General features: G+C 41.1%; 1 protein-coding gene across 1 annotated transcript; it reads left to right on the top strand.

Annotated features, from left to right (window-relative positions):
• The first annotated feature begins 1,067 nt into the window (after positions 1 to 1,067).
• Positions 1,068 to 15,548, top strand: txndc11 (thioredoxin domain containing 11). The gene is made up of 13 exons (XM_022218181.2): positions 1,068 to 1,418; positions 2,657 to 2,753; positions 3,014 to 3,133; positions 3,670 to 3,767; positions 4,549 to 4,678; positions 4,945 to 5,038; positions 5,420 to 5,532; positions 5,689 to 5,892; positions 6,909 to 7,623; positions 10,572 to 10,759; positions 12,041 to 12,153; positions 12,344 to 12,424; positions 12,819 to 15,548. The coding sequence occupies exons 1-13, from the start codon at positions 1,294 to 1,296 to the stop codon at positions 13,336 to 13,338; spliced, it is 2,598 nt and encodes an 865-aa protein (XP_022073873.2). The 5' UTR covers positions 1,068 to 1,293; the 3' UTR covers positions 13,339 to 15,548.
• Positions 15,549 to 17,535: the final 1,987 nt, after the last annotated feature.

Below are 17,535 nucleotides of genomic sequence, written 5' to 3'. Positions count from 1 at the left end.
AAGAAACACGCTAAAGAGAAGAAGAGGAAGTACATAGAAATATTTGAAATAAAATGTACAATAAAAAACAAAATATATGAAATTATAGAAAGCTGTTGCAGGTACATTATAGCAATAGCAAGTTCATATCAAAATATCACTCTTCTTTCTTCCCTCTGTTGTCTTTTGACCACACCTGAGCCATGCTACACTTTGTCTAAATGATCACTGTATGCAAAACTCTGCAATCAGATCTGTGAAAATGACAATAAATACTACTGATTTCATAGGTTTGTTTGGGCTGCTGTGTTCTACAGATTGAATTGTGTATATAGTTAAACTTCACATTATCCTATATGCTTTACATACATGTATTTTGTTTTTTTTTTTTACACATGGTCTGAACTAAATGCAAATCTTCGTATATGCTCTTCATTGTGTATTTTTCAAAACGATTTCTTGTTTTCTCAAGTGCTTTGTAGACATGGAGATTCTATACCTTGATTTTGGGCCTCAAAACTCATTTTTTTCCATAGTAACTGATCTTCATAGCATTAGTGAAGGATTTGTTAATTACAGCTTTTAATACCTTTATAAATGTTGTCATATCAGTAAATGTGACTGATTTTATCTATATACTTTAAATTACAATTTGTTGTCCCGTATTTGTGTCTCGACTAATCAGGGTCACCACAGACTGCATAAGAAAGGGTTAGGGTTAAACAGTCCATGGGGCAAACCTGGCACTTTGAACACTGTCACATGTAGAAAGATGTTATTTAAATAAAGTTTTGTTGATTACTTTGAAATGACCGCCCCCTAGTGTTCAGCAGTCGTCATGACAGCAGCGGCTGTCGCCATAACAACGTAGAGACTGTCTCAAAAGAGCGCACATGATTCAATACGAGACAAGAACCAGATACATTTTCTAAGGACAAAATAAATTACACTAACCATCTATAATGACTTCATTAGTTTTTAATGTTGGTACAGCTAAATATTGTTGGTATTTTTAACCTTGTTTACCGTGAAAGCATTTAACGTACCGCACGTTATTTCCCTCTGCCAGCACTTTGCATTCGGCCCCTGAGGTCATTGTTGCGGAAGTGAAAAGTCTACGTGGGGAAGAAAGGTTGGTCTGACCGCGTTTAAACACTTTACACACCAGCGGCACCGATGTCCAATCCAGGTTAGCTCCGTCCCCCGTCGAACCAATTTTCCTCCCCGACCCCTCCTCCCCCCTGTTGGGCAAATGGACGCGTTGAGCGGCAACCGGGGCGTATAAATGGGACGGAGAGCCGAAGACAGGCGGTAATGCTGCGCCGGGTGCGGCAGTCTCTCCGGCAGGTGCTGTTTCTGATGGCCCGGAGACCGGACCTTCTCTGTGGGGCTATCGTGCTCGGCGTCCTGCTCGTACTGGCTGTCAAGTTCACATGCAGGTAAACGAGACCAGCGATGTGAGCAGGCAAACATGAAACTCGTGGGGAATTTTGTAGCATTATTAAGTCGTAAATTAGCCGCTGCTTATTAGCTACAGTAGTTACAAACAGGGTTTGCGTTATGTTGTGCGGCTGGTCTGAAACTGACGTGTACTGTAGGACAAGAGGATTAACTGGTCAAACAGACAAGGATCTGTCAGAAGGGATTGTGTGGGTTATTCCTTCACCTTGGCTTTTTATTGAGGGTTGACAGTGAAGACAACAACACAATCAGTCAACTGCTTGGACAATCGATTAGTCGGTTTTGAAACAAAAATAAACCAAACCCTCCTTAGCCCTGCTTCTCATTTACTAGAATTTTGTGCTTTTCTTTGTCTTCTGTGAAAGCAGTTTGACTATCGTTAATTCTAGTGGAAAGTATCAGTTTCATTACCCTATTTCTGACATTTTCTGAAAGTGACTGATCCGACAGATATATTGATGAGGGAAGTAATCACAGTTGCAGTCTTGATTAAAATCAACAATTTCCGGCAATGAATTCACCTGTAAACAGCTGATTCCAGCCACATCCTGCTTCTTGTTGAAGCAGGATGCAAAGGGAAGAAGCATTGAAATGTTGAAAATGAGTTAATTAATAATCAAGAACTGTTTTATTAATCAGGTAGTTGTGAATGTCAAACAAACCTACTATAGTACTCATGGTCTGAAGTTCTCTAATAGGTGAATTGTGCTTAATCTGTTGGTGGGCTTTTTGACTCAGTGAACCCAGCTGGAGAGAATAGTACCAGAAACATCGAAACTTGACACAAACTGCAGTCAAATGCTGTCAAGCACATCTGTGTTCTCATCCTGTTTAGTCACTTTGGTAGTTTTGTTCCTGCTGTAACAACTTCAGCGCAAACAGCAAACATTTCTTTTTAGCCCATTAGGGGTGAATGAAATGCATTAAACCGCCATGTACTGTATATACTTTAATATTGTGATTGTTGTTTTCTAAGTCTTAATTTCAGAGTATCTGCTAAGTGCTACTCCTGTACCGCTACTCCTTTTTATACATTTAGCAATTTTGACAGATATTGTGATACAAGTTATTATTTTAGTGGAAATGTTTTGGGTTTTTTTGCATTTCTTTTCCAGCTTGTATGATTGGTAGCATTAGGTCAGCTTTACTGTATGCCGTCTCACGTTGTAATCTGTCATCTCTTGCACTCACTGTCTTTATTCATTTCTCTCATTAGCCGTGCTAAGAATGTGGTGGTACCAGCTCGGCCTCCGGTGCGGTTCTTCGCTGCTGATGCCCCAGTAGTGGACCTTTACTTGGGTCAGCTGGACCAGGTGAGATCCAGAGAGCAGAGCAGGTGCTCATAGTTTACTTGAAGCAGCGACCTCTTCTCTGCCTGTGGATGTTTTTGTGTTGTTCTGCATTATCATATTTCTGGAGCTCTGTGAGTCACGTACTGACCAATTTGTCAAAGCGTTTCATCTATAAGCATTAGTACCTGGTAGCAACAAATTCAAGGTAATGCTTGAAAGAATTCCAATGTAGTATGCTGGTTAAGTCTATATCATCAGCAACATCAACGTTTTCTCTGCAGGTGGAGCGTCTCAGGAGTGTGGCCGAGGTGTCTCTTATTTTCTTCTATGCACCGTGGTGTGCTCACTCTATGGCTGCTCGGCAAGAAGTGCAGCAGGTGGCTAAGAAGCTGGCCAAACAGGTACAAGACATGTGAAGACACAACCACCACCAGGGTTGTTTGAATACCAAATAACAGCCTCTAACAGCTGATCAGAAAGCCACTAAGGAGGCGTCAGAGATCCAGGGCTTCTTCCATGGACACAGTAAACATTAGGAGAGTAAATATTGCTTCCAGGACTCCGTGAAACAGCTTGTTTTCTAAGTGCTTCACATTAAAGTGGTATTAGTAGTCTGAATATAAAGTAGACAAAAACTGACAAACAGCAGCAGAGAGCTTCACTGTTATTGTATAATTTATAGAACTTTATTAAAACTCCCAAATCAAATCAACCCTTAAACACACAGTAAAAAACGTTATTAACTAGAAAGAGTCTGACTGCTGGGATATCACAGTCACAGATACAAATGTTTGACCCTAACCTTAACCCTCTTTGCATAGCAAACGAGACAGAATAAAGATCTCGCACATGACTGAGAACACCACATGTTCTTGCTGCGGTCTAGAAATAGTTTTGTTTGTTCAGCTCTGGTTCTTTCTGTATCTCACAAACACAGGTGCAGTTTGTGGCTGTTAACTGCTGGTGGAGTCAGGGGAAATGCAGGAGGTTGAACCGCTTCTATCAGTACCCCATCATCCATCTGTTTTACAGGAGGTAAGACACAGACGCATGCCTTCACTTCGGGTTCGTAATGTTCCTTTCAGAGTGATTTGTTTTAAACGGGAACAGCAGATAGGGAGGAGGTGAGGAGGATTGCGACAGACAGTGGTGGCTGGTAGTTGAAGAAGAGCATAAAGCATAAAATTGTAAATCTGAGTAAACTGGAGGGGGTCTTTGGAATGCTCCACCAGAGGAAAGTCTGGAAAAATCAGCCCTTAAATGATGCCTTCTGGTGGATTTTGAAGAGACATGTACATGGGAGAAGTTGTCCTTCACTGCTTTCAGGCAGAAAGGCTTTCTTTATGTTAATGTTACCAATGTTGTTAATGTGACCAAATGGTTCGCTTAAAAAACAATCAAACTGTGACTAAAAAAACGACTGATTTATTTACATCTGCTAATAATTAGTCAACTGGTTCTATTATGGACTTTTAACTTACCATAGGGCTCAAAACTGTTCCTTCCACTAAATGATAACAATGATTTTACACTTGTTTCCTAAGTTGTGCCTCTGTTTTTTTTTATCAAGATAACCAGTGATCTGCCATCTTTATTTAATTTGGAAACAGGCACAACAAATTGGAAATCTGAGTTTAGTGCAAGTGGAAGTTAGTTTACTCAGTAGACAGAATATTTGTTCATCTGGATAATTAGATGAGCTTTCTGTCAGATCTTTATGAAAACATTTATTCACCGACTGAAAATATGGTCATTAAAAGGGTGTAAGTGAGCTGCTGACGTCTCCTAATGGATCCACTGTTTATGTTTTCTGCAGGTTTGGACCAATTGAGTACAAAGGTCCGTTTGTGGCTCCATATGTGGAAAGCTTCATCCTCAGAGTCCTCACACCGCTGACTTACCTCCCATCAAGAGCGCAGCTGGAGGAGTTCCTCTCCGATCACGAGGTATCATTTAGTTTTATCTAGACCTTTTGATGGAGACCTGGCAGAGAACCACCTGCTAAGTTGATGTAATACTGTGTGTACTGGTTGATTTTTGTCCTCCAGCGAGCTTAAGATGTGCAGTTTGCTTTTTAAGCTGTCTGATAGAAATATACAGATTATTTTTCTTGGTTGAACTGTGATCCGTTCTTACATCTTTATCCAGGCTTTTTTTTGACTGCACATATATTTCCAAATATTGCAACTGGTTGTGTCTTGCGTATTTCTAGTCTCGAGTGGTGGGCTTCTTCCAGTTTCACTCCTCTCCTCAGCCTCCCGGATACATCACATATCTGTCCTCTGCCCTGCAGGCCCTAAAAAAGGGTAAGAAGTGATCATATAGATGTGTGGAAAGATCAGAAATTTTTAAACAGGTCTAGTATGAAAGACATGGTTAAAATGAATGAAAATTTGTGTTGTGGTAAAGGTGAAGTGGTTGATAAGATAAGATGATCCTTTATTACTCCCCATGTCAGGGGAAATTTCTCGTGTTACAGCAGCAATATACAGTAAATATAATAATTATAATAAAAAATATACAAGCATGAAGGATGAAAATGAATAAATAGAATATTATTACTTGATAAATAAATGACATCAGCAAAAAGTGACTTGTGAAATAAAATGTAAAAGTGCATTTGAAGATAGAGAGGCCAGACAGTTTTCAGTCTTTAGTCCTGAGTGTCTCTGTTTTTTCTGGGACAGATTTCCGTGGTGTTGTGCGTTTTGGGGTTGTGACCAACAAGCAGGTGGCAGAGTCCATCTCGCTAAGAGAAGATGAAGCCGTTTACCTCCACAGAAGATTTAACTCTTCTTTGGTAAGCAGAGTCACCAGGCCATTATAGACAGAACATAAAGCATGAAAAATGCAATCAATTGCTGAATGCTTTTTATGCTTATTATGGACGTGTACTAATCCTGCACTTGTGCTCTGTTTTTATTTTGTGTGTGTGTGTGTGTTTTTGGGCGGTCAGATTTTCCCTAGAAGAGAGCGTAACTTCACATCAGAGGCCATCTGTAGTTGGGTGTTTGAACACCATGAGACCGTCCTCCAGTGGCTGCAGCCTCCAGGAACAAAGTCTCGCCTGCTGGAACAGGAGCTGACTAAAGGCCCTGCACTGCTGCTATTCCTGCCACACAATCCACTGGGCTCCCAGCCGAGCCCGCTACTACAGCAGGTGAAGAGGGGGAGGTCACATTAGTCCAACCTCAGATAACAGGCTTAAGTAAACAGAGTTGTTAGAAGAACATATTTAAATTGGATGTTTTCTGTCCTTTTGTCAAAGATATTGGTGCCTTTATTATGCTCTGTTTATCCCACCGTACCTTTATTTTTATGTAAAACTGAAGTTCTGTGTTGATTGCTGGTGATTCAAAGTGCAACAGCAACGATTCAGAGACACATTACTGCACCGCCCTTGGTTTAGTCTTCACTTACTGGCTAGAAGTTAATTCCAGAAAATAATCCCAGATTTTATTAAACCTATAGTTTAACTTTATCTTCTTCTGGCAGTGAAGGAATTACATCAACGCTGTCAGGACTTTTGCTCCTAGCTGCAGTTGGCACTACCTGATAAACAGCCACAGCTGGAGCTTACTCCGTCTTGGCTGCTATGATTTCTCCTCCTCTCTGCTCTGACAGACCGATCAGAGCCGGTTGATGTAAAATGCATCACAACCAGTGTGTGAGCCTGAGTGTCACGACAGAAACAAGATTAAAAACGTCAGTATGCTGCGAATTATAGAGAGATGCCAACGGGCTTAATCAGCATTGTGTGAACTGATTACATTGATTTATAGCAGCAAGTAGCACACTCCAGCTTTACATTCAAGAATAAATCAGATCTAGCCCTCACATACATCTGTGAATTGCTGATGCTATATGAGCTGGACTGCAGTCTGAGGTTCTCCATGAACCGGTTTCCTTCACTGTGAAGAAAAGACTCCACAGCTTTGAAATTCCTCTCTGAAGGAGCTTGCTTTCAGTGGGGATATTTCCTCAGAAAGACAGTCTCCTGCCTGCTAATACGTGCTGTCTATTGTGATTTTTTTCTTCCGTCTCTGCATTAGTATAATTTAATTTGACCTTTGTTGTGTACATATTCTTTTCTTGTCTTGTGAAGCGTTGTGTAACAGCACCAAGTTCTACACAAAGGATATTATCATTATTTTTATCCCTTTTTCTGCCTTTCAGGTTGCAGACGTTGCTGTGCGTTATCATTCCTGTGACAGCAGTAACCACTCGACCTTGGACGGTGTCACTTCCCACTCACTGTGCTGCCAGTCCGTTGCTCTCCCCGAGTCGAGCACAAACGTGTGTGAGGTGTGCCTGAGCTCATCACGGCCGAGCCTCACCGCCTCGTCTGTTCGCTGCTCGTTCCCTTCCACGTCTCAGGGCGGAGACGTGTTTCAGAATTATCTCAGACACTGCTGCCTCCACCAGCTACTTTCCCCCATCTCCATCGATACTGCAACCTCAATGGGCTGTAGCAATTTTCTGAACAGTTACAGCCCGTTTAGTCAATACAGTGCCTGCTGCAGGAAAGTGGAACCTCAGCTCAACGAATCACAAGCCAAAGAGGAGCCTGAAATGCAAAGAGTTCCCCTAACGCCTCCTCCTACCCCGATCCCTCCATCCTCTGCCTCTGAGCAGGAGGGAGACGGCATCACAGGACTCTGGTGTCAGACCAACAGGACACTCAGGTTTTACGTGCTGGACGTTGCTCTGAACTGGCCTCTGGCTGTGAGGCTCGGAGCATCAGGAAACAGAAGTGCTTCTCTTCACCGGGAGGCTGGTGCACAAGGTGGTGGCAGCGGTGATGGGTCATTTGCAGCTATTGTGAACCTGAAGGATGAGGTTCATTATGTTCTCCACCGCAGCCCGGCAGCCACACTGACAGAGTCTCTGGGTAAGACGAGGACAGACATTCAGTCATACTGCATGCTTGATTGTGTTTGTTACTGTTTTGGCTGAAGTAAAGGTGTTTATAACTGTTCCAAATGGCAAACGCATGAAGGTGGGCCATCACAGAGGAGGTATTTTCAAATAATCTCTTCCTTGAAAGTGTTCATAGCGTGGCACTCAACTGCACTCGCAAAAATAGTAGAGAAAAAGAGTAAAATGTTCACACACCTGACCAGCCACAGCATAAAGTAGACAAGCCTGTTGAATTTATATATCAAAAAGTCACAATAATTATTACCTCCGCCGAGGTTATGTGACACCCGGCGTTCGTCTGTCTGTTAGCAAGATAACTCAAAAACGCCTGCTCAGATTCACATGAAATTTTGAGGGGATGTAGACTATGGTAAGAGGAAGAGCTGATTTAATTTTGGTGGCAATCCAGAAAGGATCCTGGATTCTGGATCACTTTGAATTTTTTAGTATGTTTTAGTATGTGGTCCAAAAGATGACAGAAACATCATAGGTTAGTATGTCGTCCAACAGATTGGAGCAAGTTGTCCAGATAGCTCAACTGGTTAAGAAGGTGATTTGTAAACAGAACTGTGTCAGAGACGCAGGTTTGATTCCAGCTCATGATCCTTTACTGCATGGGTTTCCTGTTTTCCTCTGTGGGAATATCAATATCCTTGGCGGAGGTCTGCGCTCTCTGAGTGCTTTTCTAGTTGTTGGATGCAGCTCCTCTGGTTCAGACAGAGGTGGTTTCAGATACAGTTTTATGATGAGATAAGATCAACATTATTCATCCTGGAGAAAATAGTTTTGCCAGACTACAAAGGTTAGTGAAACATACACAATTACACAGAGGTTAGTAGTCAAGTAGAAATAAAAAAAAGAATGCTAAGTACAAAACTCCAAGTGTCTAAGTGAGTGAATTGTCTAAGTGGATGCCAAGGAATAGTGTCTTTTTTCTTGATAAATAAAATGACATACTGTAATTACAAAATGTAAACCGTAAACTAAATATCAAGAAACGGATAACCTGAAAGTAAACAGATGTATTACTCAGAAATATTGCATCTGACAGTGATGATATTGATAGTGAGACTATTGCAGGAGATATAGAAAAGTCTGGTAATATTGCACATGAAATTGAATAGGTCCATTGATTATGTATAACTCCTGCAGAAGGGGCAGGAATGATACGGTCTGAATGCCACAGGTAGGAAAAAAGACTTCCTGTGGCGTTTTGTGGTGCATCTCAGTGGGCTCACTTTACCACTGAAGGTGCTCTGACAGGATGTCCCTGGAGCATGCAGGGTGTCAGAGGTGTTGTCCAGGAGGCTGCTTAGAAAAAAAAGTAAAATCTCAATCTCTGATGTCAGGTTAGAGTGTTAAATCGGCAGAATTGCTGCAGCTGCTTTATTCACTATAAAAAAAAGATTAATGCTAAAAATCATCAGCCCAAAGCTGATAATGCATTTACACTTCTTATCTCTCTCAGTGCTTTAAAGGTTCTACTTATCCTTATAGATACATTTATGTGTCTGTTAGAGCTGCAAAAATGATCGCATTGGTGTTCAACTATTCAAATGATTGCTTACTGTTGATAATCAATTATCAGAAAACACGCCATTGGTGTATGAGGGTGTGGAAATGGGAGAATAAGAAAAGCATTTTAACCCCTTAAGCTTCAGTGTACCGCCGGCGGTACACCTACTAATTTGCATAGGAATTTCAAGAATGTCCGACGGCTGCAAACACGATTATACAAACACTATACGCCGATGGAAAGCTTAGATTCTCATGAATCCGCCGGTATAAACCACTTTCAGATGCAATTACCACAGCGGGTGAGAAAAACACATTTGTCCAACAAAAACGAATATTCATCCATCCGTTCTCTATACATGGCTTCAACGCACACAGCGCGACTCACATTTCCGGGTTCATTATTACACACACAAAAAAAGATTCCACAAAAAACGGCCATAATCCAACCTTTTACATCCAGACAACACAAGCCAGTAAACTATTTTGTCCAAAACATGTCCTGAAGTCGGTATAAAATCCCCGAATCGGTCGTTTTCAAGGAAATGCACCTCGCGATACCCGTCCAATATTCCCTGTATTTTTCGTAATTTTTTTTATTTAAAAATAGAATATTAGCGATTTTTTTGTACTGAAAACGGCTGGAATTGACTGAAGCTTAAAGGGTTAAAGTGCTTTTGAACCGAAGGTTTTAAAGCTGCTACACTACCAGTCAAAAGTTTGGACACACCTTCTCATTCAATGCTTTTTATTTGTTTGTATTATTAATGCTGAAGATGAACACTTTTATTGACAACATAATTCCATATGTGTTCTTTTATAGTTTTGATGTCTTCAGTAGGGCTGCACAGTGGAGCAGTGGTTAGCACTTTTGCCTTGCAGCAAGAAGATCCCTGGTTCGAATCCCGGGGTGGGCCTGGGTTCTTTCTGCATGGAGTTTGCATGTTCTCCCTGTGCATGCGTGGGTTTTCTCCGGGTACTCCGGCTTCCTCCCACAGTCCAAAAATATACTGAGGTTAATTGATTACTCTAAATTGCCCGTAGGTGTGAATGTGAGTGTGATTGTTTGTCTGTATATGTAGCCCTGTGACAGACTGGTGACCTGTCCAGGGTGTCCCCTGCCTTCACCCGAGTCAGCTGAGATAGGCTCCAGCACCCTCTGCAACCCTAATGAGGATAAAGCGGTGTATAGAGGATGGATGGATGTCTTCAGTATTAATCCAGAATGTAGAAAATAATTGAATACAAACCCCTGAATGAGAAGGTGTGTCCAGACTTTTGAATGGTAGCGTGTACAAGTGTAATGTAAGTTTTCACCCTTCAGAACCATTTTCTGTCACTTTGTGTGCCAGACGTGTTTGACCCCAACAGTGATGGTGTTTTTATGGTTTCTGCTCCATTCAGAGGCCTTCATCAGGAACTTCAGTGCTCCGTACAGCGTCTTGCAGAGACACTTGGTTGGAGAGGAGGACAGGAGGGGAGCTGAGCAGGAGGCCAAGCGTCCAGCTGAACACCAGCACTCACCTCCAGGCCTCCTCATCACAGAGCTGACCACCTCCACCTTCCTGCCGGCCGTCATGGACATCCACAAGGTGACAGAAAACTCTGCTTTAGCCTCGTTCTGGCCACTACAAGCTCAACATTAGAACTCTGAATCTTTGTGGAGCGTTCCTCCTCTACTTTGACTTCCGTGCGCCACAGAATCAGAGAAACATCACATTGAATTAAGCCCTGTCCTACTGTTTTGGCAAATAACCTCTCGACGCCTTTTGTCACGAATTCACATCATACCCCTTTCATTCAGACTACAGTCAAGATAGCGTATCCATTCCCCCAGTGCTGGTTTGTGCATATTCAATACGTACCTCGGAACAGTTTGCAAGCTCTGGTTTCTAGTGGGACCTTATTATTATATATCTGTTATTATTATTATGTATTTATGTTCTTTGTGTAATAGATGAATTAACAGTCTCCACTTATTTTAGCAAAACCACACAAAAATGTTTTTTATTTAACTGTAAATAAATTCAGATGTCAAGGGGTTAAAGCACAAGTACAGCTAAATAGAAAATGTCAGTTTGAACTATGATCATGTCTTTGCATATTTTTAAGCTCCAGTCAGAAGCATTTGTAGTGAGAGTATTTACATGAACACTGTTGATGCTTGCTGGTTTTTTTCTCCTGACTTGTAGCTGTAATCTGCTGTCTCCTTGCAGCTGTTGCTCTCCTCTTCAGTTCTGGTTTATCAGTCTTTGCTGGTTGATGTTTAACTTTGCTACTAATTTTCCAGCGCAGAAATGTTGGCATTGAAAGCAGGAGGGTCTACAGAATAGCCACAGACAGTTAACATATAGAATTCAGACAGAAATTTTGAATTTTTACTGACTTTACAGGCCCACTGCTCTGTTTCTGTATTAACTCCAGGTTCTGCTGCATAAAGCTTTCGGGAATTTTCTGGCAAGACTTTGTTCATGACAGTCAGAGTGGTTAGGAAGCTGATTTCCATTGTGGCATGTTGTTTTAGGCCCTTTTGTGTCTAAATAGGGAGGGGGTGGAAGAGGTTAAAACTCTGCAGCAGAACATTTACCTGGTGCTGATCAGGCTTAACCAGCAGCGTGTCGTCTCACTGGATGTTCATTTATTTGTAAAAGTACTGCTCTTTAGGTTTAAAGTATTCCCGTGTTTACACATTAGCTTAAAAAAAGTATGTATTATCATAGGTATTTTCTGTCGACTGTTTATAGAGGCTCTGCACTTAAAATATGTAATATAAAACAGCAGGTCTGTCGGTATCCTTTGGTTCGTGTTGTGACTGCTGTTTCTTGCCTATATTTATCTTAAATGCAATACTAACCTAAATTTGTGTGTCTTAGGACGTGCTGCTGTTTTACTACACTCAGTGGTGTGGATTCTGCTCCGTTCTCAACCACATCGTCATCCAGCTGGCCAGATTATTACAAGGAAACAGCACCATCACTGTGGCCAGGTACACTTTATTTATTTATGTTTACTGTGTCTTTATGTCTGTTTCTGAAGGGATTTAATGCTAGAGGTAATTATACATTGTTAATATTACTATTAGTTACAAAATAAGCTTTCATTCCAACTTCAGTATCACTTCTCTGATCCGCATTTTTAAGTATAATTAAACATAATAACCCTTTTCTCCTGTTTAGGGTGAATGTTGCACGTAATGACCTTCCCTGGGAGTTCATGGTGGATCGCGTTCCCTCAGTTCTTCTCTTTCCCAAATACAGGTGAGAATAATCATGAAGAGATACAAAGACACATAACTGGAGGCCAGCGTTTGAATTTACTGGTGATGCAGCAGGGCATTTGTCAATAAGATCAAGAGTATTCAGAGTTATTCAAGTACTGAAGCTGCAGATTGTATTGATTTGGTTTGGGCTCATATCTCTTAATGAATGCTAATTGTAATTAGGTTTTTAGTTGTTTACATCTTTTATAATGTGTGTCTTTGCCTGTTTTTGGTATTCACATTGTTCTGTATTTATTGATGTTGCTTAGTAACATTTCGTGTTGCCATCTAGGACACGTCTGTCTGGAATTTTACGTGCTTAAATGAATAGACATTAAAGGTGATTTTCTATTACAAACTAATTTTTCACCCTTGTGTTCCTTCTCTTTTAGAAAACATCTTAGCGTGAAGTTTCCTGACAACCTTCCCATCACGTTGCCAAACCTCCTTCGCTTCGTCCTGCAGCATTCCGGCTCTCTGCATTATGCAGACAAACCATCTGTCGAGGCTGAGAGTCCAGGACTCAGCGGCGTCCTCCGTGCAGAGTTTCTGACCCTCCAGCGTGAAGTCCAAGCGCTGCATCACGCCCGCGAACGTCTCTCCCAACAGCTGTCGCAGCTCTGGCGCGACAATCGACGACTGACATTTGACGCTCGCAGCCTGGAGGCGGAGAACGCAGAGCTGCAGCGAGAGCGGCAGAGTTTAGAGGAGCAGCACCGAGAAAAAAGCCGGCAGCTCGAGGAGGCGGTGGGGCGACTGCAGGAGCTGGCAGACGCTTCTGAAAACCTGCTGAATGAGAACACACTGCTCAGGGTCCTGCTGAGGGCGCTGAAGGACAGGACAGAGGCTAGAGAGCAAGCCGAGGTGGAGAGAAAAGAGGCAGAACAGAAAAGAAGCCATATGGCCTCCTGAGCATAAGTCTGCAGGAAATCCTGAGGAGGACGCATAGGAGAGGAGGAGAGAGGAAACTGGGCAGGAAATGAAGGAAGGACTGAAATGGAAGAGGTAAAAACCTGATATGTGGTGATACGGGAGGAAAATGAAGCTGCAATGAGGTGATGGTGTAAAGCCCAAAGGGTAACGACCCAGTGCATTTCCTCATGAGAGGAAATGAGGATGAAAGGGCAGATAATGTGTCGTAAAACCTGCTGCTCAGTCAGGACTGTAAGGAAGGAAACACAGTGAATATGCAGCCAAGAGAAACTGCAGAATACTCCAAAGTGCTGTGATGATGTGAGCTTATCCAATCTTAGAAACACACTAGTTTTGGAATTTCATGCCAAGTGTCAAATTTAAACATCTCAGTTTGGATGCTTTGCTTGCAAAGTTTTAATATTTGTTTAAGTGTGAAGAAATAACCTGAGAAAAGCGACTACATGAACCCTGCAGCCAAATTATGCTCATTTACTGTAAACCTTTATTTAAAAGATGGTTTCTTAAATACATCAGAGTCCTGAGGCACAAACTAATGACGGCTGGATTATAGAACCACCTGTAGCCTACGACAGTGGATCACATGGTCAGTTTAGTTTAATGTCCATTTGTAGAGCACTGGTTTGATTAGTACAATGACAGAGTTTTGTTCTGCTCACTGCTCTCACTTTCATAATTCCAGCCACACTCCTGATTATGTTGTTCCATCTCAAATCATCAGAGGCTTTCTGCTCGACCAGCTGATTTGCTTTAACTGTTGTCATAAATTATGGACTTTTAAAAAAGAGGTATGTGTGAAATATGTGATATTTTAAACACTTTCCAAGATCTATTTGTCCAGTATTGTAGACTGTGAATCAATGGCATGATAAGAAAATGAAGTCAGGCTTTTTCCATTAGCACTTATTAGAGGTATTAGTGTTCAGACACAGCCACAAGTTTGAAAGTGTGAAAGAACATGATGAAAGTGAGTCTACAAGCAATGCCAAATAACAAAAGTTTGTCCTGAAAAGTATTTGATACATCAAGATACATTTGCACAAAGTTCCTGGCAAATCCGAGGTTGTCAAGCAGAAACTGTTGTAAAATTTTGAAGATTTTAGATGGAATAAATAATATGGAAGCATATAAATCATGGAAGAAAGACCACAGTACTTCATGTTATCTGTACTTAAAAGAAAAAGACAAAATGGAACATCTGAAGTGACAGTACTGGTGGAACAAGTGCTGATGAAATGGGCATTATGCTCGTATCTTCAGCACTGGAACATGGAGGATGTTTTGCAGGAACTTTAGAAGAAGACAAATCAGAAATAACTGCCTGGTTTTCTCTACGCTGGAGAGAATTCACAGTCTGCACTCTAATAATTCTAGAGATGGATGCATGGGGATCTGTTTTTTGTTTATTTTTTTGTTTGCGGTTTTTTCTACAGGTTTATTTTTCTAACTTCATGGAAACCTTTGCCGTAGTTTTCTGAAAATCACGTGGTGTTTTGCTGATTTCAATACATTCTCCATACCCCTGGTGATGGACAACATTTAGCTGCATATTAGTTGAATTGTGTTTTTACTGGGGTTTCCAGCTACGTTGGAAAATCTCATAATTAGTAAAATTTCATACACAGCAGTTCTACTGAAAAACATATCTATATCTAATGCGGTCAGCACTGATGTCAGTTTATTCACTGTTTTTCACATTAACTGTAATGAACAACTAGCACCTGATACTTTCTCCATACCAGTGTGTAATTGCCTCCCTCTAATAATGCACTTTAGCTGTACTCTAGCTAATATCTTCAGACATGATGAGTAAGGAGTCCACAGTGTTAGCTGTGCAACATAAATCTCTGCTTTTAAATAAAGTGTTGTAGTGGTGGTGCAGGATTTGGCTGCAGGGACGGAGGGCTACTAATGAAGCTGGGAAGTTATTTAATACTGAAGACGTGACAAATGCTCGTTTGACCTTCGGGTGAGCTCAAGCACTTGAAATAATCAACAAGACTTTTTTTTGTTTGCTTTGAAGAGGAAATAGTTGTTTTGTTAAACGGATCTATTTTTACAGGAATCATTGAATCACTAAAATATTTCTAAGTAACTCTTCAGGTATTAAGAATGAGATGCTGCAATTGTTTACATGTGAAATATTGCACCGTTTTTTTTACTGATTAAACGTCTTTCTTCTTATTGTACTGCACTGTTTCATTGTGGATTGAGCCTCACTTTATTTGGATTCTGGTGCGGATCCTAAAGTTTCCAAAGATGACCACACATGTGAGGAAAAGTCTAGGATCTGTAACGTGATGTTGATGCTCAAGCTACGGATTGTACACTTTAGTTTTCTGATATGTTGAGCCGACTGACGCTGTGTGACCGTGAATTCAGTACAGCAGTGTTCAGCAGATTCCATCTCTAATGTGGAGCAGTAGAAGCATGTGCTGCTAATTTCACTCTGAATGGAGCTTTATTTTAGCCTAGCCATGCCAGATCCCATGTTTCTGACGGCACAAGGGTCGAGGGAAGCTCGACAGGGAGGGAGGCGGGCTAAAAGGTTGTCTATCAAATCCCTCTGCAGCAATTGGGTAGGTGTACAACCAATCAACGCAACGAATAGGCTGACGTGGTTCCGAGAGCACCGGCGGATTGTGGCTAAGTCCCATTAGCTTCCCAACCAGCGGAGCCGCGGAGCCAACTGGTATATTAAGGATTTGCCATATCCCGTCGGCATAAGTCCAAATACGTCTTTCTTCTCAATGAAACACTTCAGTGCCGTCCTTTGTTTATCTTTCAAGTTGAATTTTAGCTTCAAATCTTTAAGGGCTGTGGCCAAAGCCGAGTCGAAAGATAACTGTTTATTGTGCGCCGGTTGTTTCTGTCAGAATCGTCACGCCTCTGTCGTCACTTCGTTACGCCCGCCTTCTGACTCTACACTTCATGGTGATTGGTCCGGCCAGTTTTAGGAGAACCCAGCCTCGAGCCTTATGGAGGGTAACTAGACCCACCCTGGCAGAGAATTGTCTAGCGCGGCTAGGCTAGCTTTATTTGCCTTTAGATAGAGCCATGCACTGCAGATCTCTCAGAAACAGATATTTTATACGTTTTTCTCATATGGTGAATGTTTTTGCATCTTATAAACACTAGGTGCATACAGTTTCTTCTTAATAGCAGCTGTTAAGGCAGATATTAGTGATTTTTTTTTCTTAAAAGAGGCCTGCTCTCATGTCTGAGGGAGTAGTTATTTTGTTTAACAAATTTGTGATGGTAAATTATTCATAAAAGACACAAGAAACATAACACATAATTCAAGTGAATTTTAGCACCAGAGCTGCTTATCCACAAGAAATAAGAAGCTAATTTGCTAATGCAGTCATTTGATGAACCCTCCCGTTGTCTTCATTCACAGGCAGCAAAAAATATTGCTTCCTTGCCTGAAAAAAAATCCCCAAATTCAGAAAAAGAAAATTCACCAAATTTCTGAAAATTTGCAAAACCAACCTAATGGTTCTGCACTTTTAAGGAATTATTATTCCAATAATTTATAATTCCATTTATAATAATTCCAATAATCCAATAAGTTTCCCTTAAAAAATGTTATTTAAAAAAAAAACTCCCAAATTTGGCAAGAAAATTATTGTAAATATTTTCAAAAAATAAGTAAACATCTTCCAAAAAAACCTTGAAAATATCTAAAGTGACTATGTATATATCAGTAAAACTTCTAATATTTTCTTTAGGAACATTCACCAAAAAACGGTTTGATGTCTTAGATTTTTAACATTTCTTTTTTCCACAAAAAAAATCTTCAAAGATTTCCCAAATATGTTGAAAATGTGGACGTCAGAAGTTTCACTGTGAAAATATATTTATTTTTTCCCACATTTTCAAACTTTAAACCGGGTAAGGTTTGACCCACAGGACGACACGAGGATTAATATAAAAAGCCAGCTAGCCCCACATGTTGTGTCTGAATCAGTGGCTTCAGCGTTACACAATGACTGCACAAAACTGGAAGTGTTCATCGGGTTTGGCTCGGTTAGCGAGCATTCAGCGAATCTCATGACTTCTGCTGGAATCCACACAGCTGTCCGGCCACTTTCTCTGAGGAAGCTCACTGCAGGACATTCTGTCTCAAAAACGGCCTTCTGTCACCAAGACGAACTATTTTAAACACACCTAGGT

The sequence above is a fragment of the Acanthochromis polyacanthus genome, chromosome 3, assembly GCF_021347895.1.
Source record: "Acanthochromis polyacanthus isolate Apoly-LR-REF ecotype Palm Island chromosome 3, KAUST_Apoly_ChrSc, whole genome shotgun sequence".
NCBI classification, from domain to species: domain Eukaryota; kingdom Metazoa; phylum Chordata; class Actinopteri; family Pomacentridae; genus Acanthochromis; species Acanthochromis polyacanthus.
The sequence above is the reverse complement of the archived record's forward strand: the minus strand, read 5'-3'. Positions and strand labels throughout refer to the sequence as shown.